General features: G+C 33.6%; 1 protein-coding gene across 3 annotated transcripts; it reads right to left on the reverse strand.

Annotated features, from left to right (window-relative positions):
* Positions 1-2,142: 2,142 nt before the first annotated feature.
* On the reverse strand, positions 2,143-9,774 carry LOC128156042 (glycerol kinase-like). 3 transcript variants are annotated; one of them, XM_052818002.1, is made up of 5 exons: positions 9,673-9,774; positions 6,879-6,998; positions 6,045-6,188; positions 4,553-4,630; positions 2,143-3,996 (listed from the first exon to the last, which is right to left on the reverse strand). In XM_052818002.1, exons 2-5 carry the CDS (start codon positions 6,934-6,936, stop codon positions 3,899-3,901), a joined length of 378 nt encoding a protein of 125 aa, XP_052673962.1. In that variant the 5' UTR covers positions 6,937-6,998; positions 9,673-9,774; the 3' UTR covers positions 2,143-3,898. The 3 variants fall into 3 exon arrangements, with proteins under 3 accessions (XP_052673962.1, XP_052673963.1, XP_052673961.1); XM_052818003.1 differs by lacking the exon at positions 9,673-9,774 and adding an exon at positions 7,082-8,504 and having other exon boundaries at positions 2,143-4,001; XM_052818001.1 differs by lacking the exon at positions 9,673-9,774 and adding an exon at positions 7,082-8,502.
* Positions 9,775-14,207: the final 4,433 nt, after the last annotated feature.

Here is a 14,207-nt window from a genome sequence, read left to right on the forward strand (position 1 = left end):
GTCTGGTGCTTGCATTTTCCCATTAAAGATATGCACGAAGCCAATGAAATATACCCATTCTATCCTCCAAAAATGGAGGATAATTTCACCCACAATTCAAAGCAACTTTCCATATATGGTAAAAATTGGCAGCCATCTTGAAATTGAGCTATCCTCCAAAAACGGAGGTTGCCTAGACCTGTTTAATGTAACATGTGCATGTGAGCTTTGTAGTTACACGGGTATATTGAGACCAGGATTATCATGAACTCCAGACTTCCTTTAAGTTATACGTGCTAACCTAGCTTCCATATAAGGAAAAAATATTGATTGAAATAGTACCAATATCATGACTAAATGGTAAAACAAGTAAGAAATATGTGTTCAGAGATAGGGTTACCAGATATGGTCAATTAGTTAACCCTTTGTCGTGACCTGATGTATATACTTTCCTAACATTTATCATAATAATTGTTAATCTTCATTTTGTACGCTCATGTCAATTTTTTTCTATCCTCTTTTCTCTGCAATTGCTGAGTTGTGTGCATAAACAGATAAATTATATATAATTGTAATCTTTTAGAATTATTTCAGTTCTGAGGAAAAGTACTGGTATGAATGAATGAATTAAACAAAGAAATAGGTTTAGGGATAGTGTAATTTGGCCCCAATTTTGATCAGTAAATTAACATACATATGAGAACTTTGATAAAAGAACAGGGGCGTATAAGGCATTGTAAATACCCAACTCGGACCAATAAAGACGAAAGAATTTCAATTCAAGTTAAAATATTAATTTTTGACATGTATGCATTGTTTTCAATATAAATTTCACGATGGAAGTCAATATTGTGATTTCATTCTATTAACACGACAGGTATATGTTTCAAAATTAAGCTGCACACCGTTTTTTACCTATAAATCTTGGACCATTCACTGTTCTTAATTGCAAAATTAGGTATGAATGGGTCCTGACTCCATCCTAAAAGTACTTTTATTTATAAAGAATAAGTTAATATTGATTTTTATTATTGGTTTATTAAAATGGAGTCTAGTCCCATTATGAGTCAAATTTGTGATTTTCACCGAAAACGTTTTACTTTATTAAATATTTTCACACGGACTACAATGTGTCAACGTAACTAAGTGTGATAAGCGGGGGCTCGTAGTCCAGCCTTCACCATGGATAGGGCGTTCGAATCGTATAGATGGCGATTTATTTTTAATTTATTTGCTTTTAAGTAAAACATGTTTTGCTTTTTTTATTGGATTATTATGAAAAAAATATCTAATACATGTACCATTTAATATATAATGACAACATTTACGTAATGTTCATAATCTGTACACACAATGTCGGATAAAAATACCGATGGCACATATATGCGATCATGCTGTAACGCTTGGAATGCATCTTTATTTTCTGTACACGCAATGTCGGATAAAAATACCGCTAGCAGATATAATTATTACATGTATGATGTAATGTTTAGAAAGTGAACAAATAAAACAGGAGAAAAGTACCAAGTATATGCAATAGTGTATATTATTTATTTGTCAGAAAAAGCAGTTCTGTATTATACATGTACATATACTGATGCACACTTTCATACGTAAAGATTTTTTATATTTCATATGCCATTTAAAAATCCTGGATACGGGGGATTGAAATTGTCAAGCCTTGTACGCTCTTGTCCTTTTGAGAGAGAAATATATTGAAACTAAATAAAAAAAAATTATGTCACATCATCATTTGTTTGTGTTCAACATCATCCATATACATTTTTTGCAGTATTTTTTTAAAATTCAAATGGCTATAAAATTTCTAAGTATTTTAAAAACATTTATACACATATCTTGCTTCATAGAATATATATATAGGCCACATGTGGGGAACAAAAGTGAAATTAGCTGAGTATGTATATGGTATTACCTGGTACATCTAAATATAGCATTGATATAATTATTTTGTTCGAATCAAATGACCCTTGAATTCTAATAAAAAAAATGTGTGTTATCTAGGAACTGATGATTTTGTTCATTTTTGGTTCTTTTGGGAAAATTTTCAAACTTTGCGATGCATTTTCAGGACCATAAATGACCTATGTCCACTTACCGTCTCCATCAATACATTTTATAAAAACAAAACAAAAAATGGCAACATTCGTGAAATCTTTTACTTAAATCAAATTGTGAACAAAATTTCATTAAATATATGCACTTCAGATTCAGATATCACAGAAGATTTTATTAATATTAATTATGACGACACAGTTCACTCTCATTAATCGTTTCCAATAAAAAAAACAGCTGTATAAGAAAAATAATCCTAACACATTTCCACGTCAGAAGAACGCACCAAAATGACTAGAAAGATCCATATACATTGTAAATATTGCATGACCAAAAGATATTTTGGAAGGAAACTTTGTAAGATTTATGCACAACTGATTAATCCATTTTCTGATTCTTCTGATTATTCTCATGACAATTTAAAATATATATGCAAATGCCAATAAAATTGAATACATATTAAAGTTTCTATATCATCTTCACAGATGTTTGTTTGGATGAATATAATTATTTTCCTTCAGTTATTTGAAAGTTTCAATACCTTGCATTTCACCTGCAAGTACATATAGCACTATTGTCTATTATTATACTATCATGTTAAATACTGAAATCTGATTGGTTTAGACGCAGTTGACAATTCGTTCTATTACCCTCAGCGTTAGAAACACACTTAGCAACGGTTAACACAACGAATTGTTACATGCGCGTAAATTATGCGCGTACGGTTCGCCGTGGAATTCACTTCATTTCTATATATTTACATTTTCCAGTGTCTTTGCCTGTGATAACACTACGTATCGCTTTTGAACTATATAACTCATAATACAAAAGACGCCAAACTGAGGTGCCAGAGGGGTTTGCTTATTTATATTTTTTAATATTTAATCGTACGATGGCTTAAAATTATATAAATATAAGTAATAAGGAATCATTCTTTAAATATTATGAGGTGATAATTTCGGTCGTGGCGTGATCAAATCTATCATAAAGCCCTTCGGGCTTTATTGGCTTTGATCACGCCCCGACCAAAACTATCACCTCATAATACTCAAAGAATGATCCCTTATTCCTTATATAAAAGCAGTAAAAAAATCTCTAAAATTAAGCCATTCAGTATAATAAAATAAATAGTGCCTGTTTGGGAGGATAACAGTTGAAATTAACACCCCTCAAAAACCAATGGTTTCCTCGGTGTGTCAATTTCAATTGTTATACTTTCATGTTAAATACTGAAATCTGATTGGTTAAGACGCAGTTCATAATCCGTTCTATTACCCTCAGCGTTAGCAACGCACTTAGCAACGGGTAACATTAAAAAATGTTACATGCGCGAAAATTATGCGCGTACGGTTCGCTGTAGAACTCACTTTATTCCTATATAAAAGCAGCAAAATTTTCTTAAAAAATAAGACATTCAGTATAACAAAATAAATAGTGCCTGTTTGGGAGGATAACAGTTGAAATTGACACCCCTCGAAAAACAATGATTTGATCCCAAACAGGCACTATTTATATAATGTTACACCAGTTAGAATCATGTTCCACAAAACAATTTACCTGTGAATCTTTCTTTTCTTTTCTCCATGGTGTGAATATTTCAATACAATGTATTAAGCACATATATGAGACAACAAAATCCACACCCTTTTTATTCTCTCTCAAAAAACAAATGTAAACTAATAGGATATGCCGCTTTGTAAATAATCATGTGTTCCCATAAATACATGTAATACGGTAGACATGTTATTGATGTTTTAAAAAGTTGTAAACTCACATCAAGTCATTAAAAAAACATGAAAAAGTATAAGCTTTCTATAAACTAAATAATAGAGATAAAAATACACTATCACCTATGTGGTATAATATCTGAGAGCATAAACATTGCTAAGCTGCTGATTATAAAGATGCCTCCTGGAACCGTGCTCAGTGGGCAAGGCTGGATTTCTAATCTTACAAGAAAGAAAAACAGGATATACATTAGCAATACCACAGGCCAACGGCAGGTTTCATTGTTTTCTCCTACCGATTTATTATCATTAGCAGAATTATTGGATAAAACCAACAAGATTAATGTTATATGTAAAAGAATTACTAGTAATGCCGATGAGACATAAAATTTCATCAGAATATATTGTTTGGTCATGTTATTTCCTTGTTAGTCAAATCTAGAAATAATTTTTCCCACGAAGAGGGGTGTGGAATAATTTTGTTTGCAGTGAGAAGGTTTCTGAGACCTATTTTAAGACGGCTGGATGGGCGTTGCCATTTTTAGACAAAATAGATCTCCTAAAGAAGAAGAACTAGGTGGTTAATTTTGTTGACCACCCAGCCCCCTTAAATTTATCATGTGAATTTCGTATAAAGTACCAGTAGGTCCAGATTCCCCTGACCCCCCTCTAGAACAGCACATGCAGTCATGTTTTTGATAAATCCAAAAGCTTAGCATTACAATTACCTTTTACACAAGCACTATACATCATGGAATGATGGGACATCTTACCTACTACATCCTCTGCTGTCTCCCAGTGCATCGATCGCTGAACAGCAAGCTTCCAGCGACTAAACCCTGCGTCTCGTTCTAAAATAAATAAAGCAATCAGCACTGTTGAAAAATTAGGCTCTCTGGTATTCTCTAATACTATAGTGTCTGACAATGTCAAATCACTATTATCCTTGTTCATATTCTCTTTTTAGAAGTGGACAGGCATAGCCTACATCCACTTCTCAAAAGTGGACAGTTACACGTTTTCCAGAATCAAAATGTGAGGGCTTGCGAAGAGAAGTGGATGTAGGCTATGCCTGTCCACTTCTCAATAGAGAATACCTTGTTCATTGTTTGAGAAAAATAGTTGATGCATGGGGTTTTGTTTTATATTTATATATACCAAAAAATTAGAACAACTTGAAGGTATATCTGCAACTTCAAGGTTATGATGTGCATTTTACAAAAGAACAAACAACAAAATGTTTTTGCTTTTATCTGAACACTCAGTAAATAGGTATTTCACTATACCAAAGAAAACTTTGTTTGACACCAAGATTTTTAAAAACAAATTCAAGTTATTGGACTCTGATTTAAACGACACCAGAGGCCTGTTCAACAGAGCGGGTGCTCGCGAGCGCTCGCCAAAATTCCCTATACCCGCAACACAAATTTTGGCGAGCGCTCGCGGGCGCTCTCTCTGCTGAACACGCCTCAGAGCTGTTATAAAGATAACAAGTGAAAAACTGTCAATGTGACAGCAAACCGAGTTTTCTTTTATGTGAACTTATCCATAATCCATGTCAACCTGTATCCAGTGAAATGGAGTACCCTATATGCAATATTTTGCCAAAAAATGACCAAGTTCAAAAGCTGGTATTTTTTCATAAATAATCAGAAATCAAAATCTTAGCAATATGCACACCTTTGATATATGTACAATTAATCTGCAAAAGAACAACTTCCTATCTTGAGAACTGTAGGAGGAGTTATCCGTACAATGAGGGTACCCTATTTGCAATATTTTGCCAAAAAATGATTAAGTTCAAAAGCTGGTATTTTTTTCATAAATTATCAGAAATCAAAATTCTAGCAATATGCACACCTCCGAAATAAGTTCAATTGATCTGCAAAAGATCAACTTCTTATCTTGAGAACTGTAGGAGGAGTTATCAGTACAATGAGGGTACCCTATATGCAAAATTTTGCCAAAATATGACTAAGTGCAAAAGCTGGTATTTTTTTCATAAATTATTGGAAATCAAAATCCTAGCAATATGCACACCTCTGATATATGTACAATTGATCTGTAAAAGAACAACGTCTTATCTTGAAAACTGTAGGAGGAGTTATCCGTACAATGAAGGTACATGTACCCTTTTGGCAGCCGCCCGCCCGCCATTTTCACCATTTTAATAACCGGATTTTTCCGTTGGAAAACCCGTTTAAAACGAGGAAAATTGATGTCAGTGGATAATTAAAACGTCCCTAAGTAGATTCTTTGGCTTACCTTTCTCTCTGATACACGGGTTGAATGTATCTGTGGTGATATTGCTTAGGTCCTTGGAGTCCAGGCTCCACACCTCCACCCCCTCTGCCGCCCCAGCAGCCATGGCCGCCCCCAACGCTGTGGTTTCTGGCATGGACGGTCGAACTATACAATTATAGAATGAGACTAGGCACTATCAATGATGGGTCTTCTTTTAATATATTCAATATCCACATGAGAAATTTTTTTTTGTTTCTTCTTAATTAAGGTATGGACAGGACTTTAATTGATGTACATTGGAATTATCAATCGCACAGACAGACATTGAGACAGGCCAATATGGTAATATATACCAGTATATATATTCAAATACCCCCCCCCCCCCCCTTTAGAAAAAAATTAATTTGCAAGTGTTTAATAATAAATACAAAGATAGTGAAAATATGAAGCCTTATTGTAATAACAAGACCAAAACATTCCAGATCACACCTCCTTACACAGACGTAATATTTTATTATTTTAACGGTGAGATAAAGATGAGATTATCAATACGTTAACATCTCCTCCGCTTCACTCATTTAGGAATGTTTTATTAAAAACCAGTCCTTCATTAGCACCATTTTCGCTGATTTTCATTCATAAAATCAGGTAGACGATACAGGTGTAGATGTTTTTCTTTTCAGTCGGGTTGCAAACCTGGGTTAGGTAGCAAAATACAATTAGTCTTGATCATCAACATCTACTACCGTAGTAAAAGACCTGTCACTAGAGTTTGTTTATCTCATAACTAAAATACCTTTATATCAAAAATAGCTTACTACAACAAGGCCAAACTTCCTGTCTTATAATACTTGCCTACACTGATTCCGAGGAGGTCTGTCTGTAGCTGCATCAACAGCTGATTGGCCGTCATTCCTCCGTCAACCTGCAGAGACTGGAGGGGGTGCCACTGTCCTTACCCATTGCTTCAAGAATCTGTAAATACACAGGATGTTGTTTAATAAAAGCAATTAACATACACCTAATCTGTATACTAGTACACACTCCCGTTTGCTTACCATCAGCTAAGATCCCAAATCCTTAGTAATCCTAGGTGGATGTTTTGTTTTCTACATTCTACAGACTGAGGACATGACACTTTAAACAGGTGAAGGAAGAACTTCTTGCTGACTGTTACCAATACAGACAATTAAATTACAATGTATATTACTACCCCAGCTGCTCTTGGCATTTTTGATTTTTGATGGATGGTATTCATTCATTTGCTGCATGCATGGTCAAATAGTACCGGTACAAAGGCCAAAGGTTATATCAAACTATATGAGTGATACTATGTGTACTAGCTGCCACTGATATTGGCCCACTGCAGACACTGCCTTGTTTCCATATAAACATTTAATTACCGTATAGAGACAGCATTGAACTATTTTCATGACCACAGGAAATAACTACCTGGTATATACAGGGTTAGTTTTGCCCTTCTACCCCTGCAAACAGTTTTGCCCATCTTGAATTTGCCCGAACTCAGTTGGGTTTAAAAGAAAGATAATTTGAGACATTAGAATTCACCCAGTCATGAATTTGCCAGCTGAAAACGAGGGCAAAAGGGGTGGGATAAATGGGGGCAAATATTTCCCAGCATACAGTACTTTCTTCATTTCTAAACGTAGATGTATCAGATATATGACATTCTTAAATATATACCAATAAGTACCCTTAAACACAATTCACGCACCAATTTAGTTCTAATTGAATTTGTGGTTATTTCTAATTTGAAGATACATGTATGTTACACTGTTTAAAAAAAAGAATATCAAACCATACATGTGAGATGTACTGGAGGAAAAAAGATGTACAGTTTTTTCTACCCCATTCTCGGTGTCCCGGTGGGACACCAAAACTCATGGAATATGAAAATTTGTACTGTATTTTAAATTTCTGGCTAAATGCCACAATTTTTCTCTAATTCTTGATCGCAAGACATCTGAGCTATAGGTTTCGGATGCTGGATGATGTTTTGTTTTTTGGAACAGGTCACATGTTTTATAGATAATAGCTTGCATAGTTGATTTAACTATAATATAATGAATAAAGGCAAAGGTAGTTTGTGTAGAACCTGATCTCCATTATCAAGGATGCTAAGAAAATGTCCTACCTCACTCAAACCTGCTTGATAGATGTGTTTGTTGTTAAATGATATAACACGATTCATATTAAACAGTAATGTTTCATATCATACAAAGCTACATCATAGGAATCATGTTATTTCAATTAACAACAAACTCATCCTAAACCTATGGCTCAGATTCAGCATTCAAGCCTGCCTCAAGCATCAGTATCATAAGACGAACCATCCATGCAAGTTTGGTGAAGTTTGGACCAGTAATCTATTTAAAAAGTGACCTGTTCCAAAAATACCTCATCCAGCATCCAAAACCTCTGGCTCAGATTTGGCATTCAAGTCTGTCAGGTGCATCAGTATCATAAGTTTTATGAAGTAAGGACCAGTAATAACTAAGATAAAATCATCAGAAGTCAATATTGTGATTTCATTCTATCAACACGACGGGTATGTGTTTCAAATTAAACTGCACACCGTTTTTTGCCTAAATCTTTGACCATTCTCAATTGCAAAATTAGGTATGAATGGGTCCTGACTCCATCCTAAAGTACTTTTATTTAAAGAATAAGTTTATATTGATTTTTATTATTGGTTGATTAAAATGGAGTCTAGACCCATACTGGGTCAAATTTGTGATTTTCACCGAAAACGTTTTACTTTATTAAATATTTTCAAACAGTTTAATTTATTCAGAAGGACTTTAATGTGTCAGCGTAGCTAAGTGTGATAAGCGGAGGCTCGTAGTCCAGCCTTCACCATGGATAGGGCGTTCGAATCGTATAGACGGCATTTCATTTTTAATCCATTTGCTTTTAAGTAAAACATGTTCTGCTTTTTTATTGGATTAATATATAAAAAAAAATATCTAATACCATTTATATAATGACAACTATTACGTAATGTTCATAATCTGTACACACTATGTCGGATAAAAATAGCGAAAGCACAGATCATGCTGTAATGCATCGAATAAAACAAAGGAGAAACATGTAAGTAGCAAGTGCATATATTATTGTTTATCATGTATTTGTCAGAGAATGCAGTTGTACTGGTGCACAGTTTCAAATATAAAGATTTTTTATATGTTCATTTGCTATTTCAAAATCCTGGGTACGGGGGATTTGTCAGGCCTTGTACGTTTTTTGCCAAAATTTTCGGTCATTCACTGTTCTAAATTGCAAACTTATGTATGCATGGGTCCTATACGAAAGACGAATAAGTCGAAATTACGAGATCCTTTTCTCGTTATTACGGGATCTTTTCTCGTTATTACGAGATCTTATCTTTTAATTACGAGACAATTAACTCGTAATAACGAGATCTTTTCTCGTAGTTAAGAGATAAAAATATTTTTCTAAGTGGCCCTATTCGTCTTTCGTAGTCCTGACTCCATCCTAAAAGTATTTTTATTTAAAGAATAAGTTTTTATTGACTTTCAATATTGAATATTGACCCATAATGGATCAAATTCGTGGTTTTCATCGAAAAAGTTTTATTAATTTTTGTCAAGCAGTTAAATTTATTTACCTTAACTTCACTGTGTCAATGTAGCTCACTACGATAGGCGAAGGCTCGTAGTACTTACTTCTCGATTGAGATGGTGTTCGAATCATATACACTGCATTTCATTTTTTATTGGATTATTATGAGAAAAAAAAATACCAATTTTTATAATGACAACAATTACGTTATGTTTATTTTCTGTACACGCAATGTCGGATAAAAATAGCGCTAGCACAGATATAATTATTACATGTATGATGCAATGTTTAGAAAGTGAATAAATAAAACAAAGTAGATAAGCACCAAGTATATGCATTAGTGTAAATTATTTATTTGTCAGAAAATGCACTTCTGTATTATACATGTACGGATGCACACTTACGTAAAGATTTTTTATATTTCTTATGTCATTTCAAAATCCTGGATACAGGGGATTTGTCAAGCCTTGTACGCTCTTGTCCCTTGAGAGAGAAATAAAAAGCATCCCTTCCATTGAAACTAAATAATTTTTTATGTCACATCATCATTTGTTTGTCTTCAACATCATCCATATACATTTTTTGCAGTATTTTTTTAAAAATTCAAATGGCTATAGAATTGTTACATATTTTAAAAACATATATACACATATTTTGCTTCATAGAATATATATAGGCCACTTGTAGGGAACAAAAATGAAAGTAGAGTATGTACAAGGCATTACCTGCTAATTACATCTAAATATAGCATTGATATGATTATTTTGTACGAATCAAGTGACCCTTGAATTCAAATAAAAGATAAAATCTAGGAAATGATGATTTTGTTCACTTTTTAGAAAATTTTCAAACTTTTTGGTGCATTTTCTTGGCCATAAATGACCTATGTCCACTTACCGTCTCCATCAGTACATTTTTTAAAACAAAACAAAAATGGCAACATTCTTGGAATCTTTTACTTAAATCAAATTGTGAACAAAGTTTCATTAAATACATGCACTTCAGATATCACAGAAGATTTCATTAATATTATGACGACACAGTTCACTCTCATTAATCGTTTATAAAAAAAAACAGCTGTATAAGAAAAATAATTCTAACACATTTCCACGTCAGAAGAACGCACCAAAATGACTAGAAAGATTCATATACATTGTACATATTGCATGACCAAAAGATATTTTGGAAGGAAACTTTGAAAGATTTATGCACAACTGATTAATCCATCTTATGATTCTTCTGACTATTCTCATGACAAATTAAGATTATATGCATATGCCAATAAAATTGAATACATATTAAAGTTTCCATATCATCTTCACAGATGTTTGTTTGGATGAATATAATTATTTTCCTTCAGTTCTTTGAAAGTTTCAATACCTTGCATTTCATCTGCATGTACCTATAGCACCATTGTCTAATGTTACACGAGTTAAAATCATGTTCCACAAAACAATTTACCTGTGAATCTTTCTTTTCTTTTCTCCATGGTGTGAATATTTCAATACAACGTATTAAGCACATATATGAGGCAACAAAATCCACACCCTTTCTATTCTCTCTCAAAAAATAAATGTAAACTAATAAGATATGCAACTTTGTAAATAATCATCAGACTTCCGGTTTACTGTCAGCCGAGAGTGCACGGATAGTTTTCGTGGAGACGATAGTTAGTTGGTTTGTGTACTTATGTAAGTAGTAAAGCTTCTAAAAAGGAGCCAAGTTGAATAACTGTATATATAATATTGTACATAAGTGAATTGTTGAACTGTATTTGCAAGTAGTGTTGACTTTGTGTCAACAAAGGGCAGGATGCCTGCCACGTCGAGTGGCGGCCATGAGGGCGGATCACAAAACAACCCAAACAAGGTAAATAGAAACTACCGCCGTGAAAACACAGTAACTGTTGATGTATTAGATAATGGGCAGATTAAACCTGATAATATCATCAAGTTTGTACATGAAAATTGTGGAGTTGGATCTATGTTCGCGTGTGTCCCAAGATCAGGAAATCTATATGAAATCACCTTAGACGGTAGGGCCCCTCTTCAGTATCTTTTAGAAGGAATAAAAATAGGCGACAAAACATATGAATGTAGAGAAATTGTTCAAAACTCAATAATGGTCAGTTTTCTACATCTCCCAGCATACATTGAAGATCATGAAATTGAAGATACACTTCTGTCAATGAACATTGAAATATTATCTCCAATCAAACGGCGATATTACCCTGGAACAAACATCGCCGATGGAACGAGATACGTACGAGTAAAATTACCACCAAATATGCAGTCATTACCGTACACAATCAAATTCAGAAAAGAATACTACAGGGTTATCCACAATGGGCAAATTAAAGTGTGTTCGTTATGTTATTCGCAAGATCATCTGTTTAGGGCTTGCCCTAAATTCGTCTGCTTTAGATGTAAACAACAAGGACACTACGCTAGAACATGTACGGTGAAAAAGTGTTACGATTGTCTTGAATGGGGAGACGAGTGTTCGTGCGGGTCTAGTGAACACGATTCAGGAGATGACAGCCCTGTTGAAGAGGTGAATAAGGAGAACGGCGCACAGCTTGACGAGGCACAAGAGAGGGAATCAGAACCAGAAATGGAAGTAAACGAAACACCGGAAAATCCAACCGAAGATGATATCGGGAAAACGCACGATGAACAAAAGAAAGTTGAACCCGAAATTGATTCACATGTGAAAGAAAATAGTGGAAAAATCAGTGAACCCGTTGATAGTGCCGATAGCCATAGGGATCAAAATAACGCGGAAGGAAACGAGGTCGTACGAGAACATTCAGAAAGTTCCGAGTCCTCAGACACCCCTGCGAATGTTATTGTCATTTAAATTTTAGACCACGTGGTTTTATTTGACCCTTTTAGTTTCGCAGTAAAAATCGTGCCTCGTGTTTATAGTTCAGTTCATAGAATTTAGGTACTATAGTAGTCAATTATTAAATCTAGAGGTTTATTGATTTTAAACTTTATCTTCATTAATTGGTGGATAAAATGTGTTCTAGAAATAAATGTAAAAATACAAAAATAGCTTTTGTCTGCTGTTGCAACAATTAACATGCTAAGTAAAGATCCCCCCTGAGGATTAGTTTTCGATCCGCGCCTGACCTAGTAATAGCATCAATAGTGAAAAAGACTATACTATTTTCTGCAGAATGTTCCTTGAAAATGACTCGATATACTAAGTTTTTATGCAAAACAGACATCCATTATTTTTTTTTAAACATGGTATTGCACACCACAAGCATCAAACATGGATATCATTTTATTAAGCCACGCAATGTTTATATTTCCAACCACTCAACACGTGGTTGAACACGAACGATAACTCTGTTCTGAATATTATCGTTTAATATAAAAACCGCTAAATGGTGAAATAAGACAAACATATTAAAAGAGTTTCATGTTTTAACAAAACCCAAAGTAGGATACGATATGAAAAACGACCAGTACTTACGTATTTTGAGAATATTATCCGAACACTTATACTTCCGCTCGAAATTCCACAGGAACTGAACAAATTTCGGTGAAGTCTCGTGAACTTTCATTCGAGCACCTCTGGATTTATTACAAACCTAGCAACGATAAAGAAAACATTCCGAACACATTCGCAGGGGTGTCAGAACAGGACGACGAAATCATTATCAAAGGAAAAACAAAGAGAAAGAAGAAAGTGAAGAAAGGAAAGGCCAAAAAGAATAGATAAAATGAATAAAATTATTGTAACTTTATTACTCATATCTGTAATGTTTGTTACTTCATGGAACTGTAATGGGTTATGTAATGTTGACAAAATGAAAATGATATTTAGTTTATTTGTTGAAAAGAAATATGATATAATTGGTTTACAAGAGACACATTGGAAAGATGAATTTATTGATATGTATAAACATTTATGGAATGGTGAAATTATTTACAATAATTATGATAGTTCGGCAAGAGGTGTAGCTTTTTTGATAAGAAATGATTTAAAAGAAAATGTTGAATTTGTCAATGGTTTTGATGGTAGATTTTTACACATAAAATATAAAGATAATGAGGAAACATTTGATATCATAAATGTATATGCACCAAACAAAGTTGCAGATAGATCATCATTTTTTAAGAATATTTCAGAAATAATCCCAATGTCTAACAGTCTTATGATATTAGGAGATTTTAATAACACGCTTAGTGAAATAGATCGTTGTGGAAAAACAGTCCATACGTATGACAAAGGTTATAATGCACTGTTTGAATTTATGAATAAACATAGTGTTGATGATATATGGAGAAATAGAAATAAAAAAGAAAAAGTTTTTTCTAGAAAAATGGTGATTGAAAATAGACTAGTTCAAAGTAGAATAGACTATATTTTGACATCTAAGGATTTGAATAAGTATGTTAGAAATATTTATTATGTAGAAACTACTTTGAGCGACCACTCAATGGTTGTGCTCTATTTCAATAATGATGATGTTGAAAGAGGTCCTGGAATATGGATTCTAAATAATTTACTACTTTATGATGATATATACAAAGGAAAAATTGTAGAACTGATAGAAAGAGAAAAAGC

The sequence above is a fragment of the Crassostrea angulata genome, chromosome 7 (genome assembly GCF_025612915.1).
Source record: "Crassostrea angulata isolate pt1a10 chromosome 7, ASM2561291v2, whole genome shotgun sequence".
NCBI classification, from domain to species: Eukaryota; Metazoa; Mollusca; class Bivalvia; order Ostreida; family Ostreidae; genus Magallana; species Magallana angulata.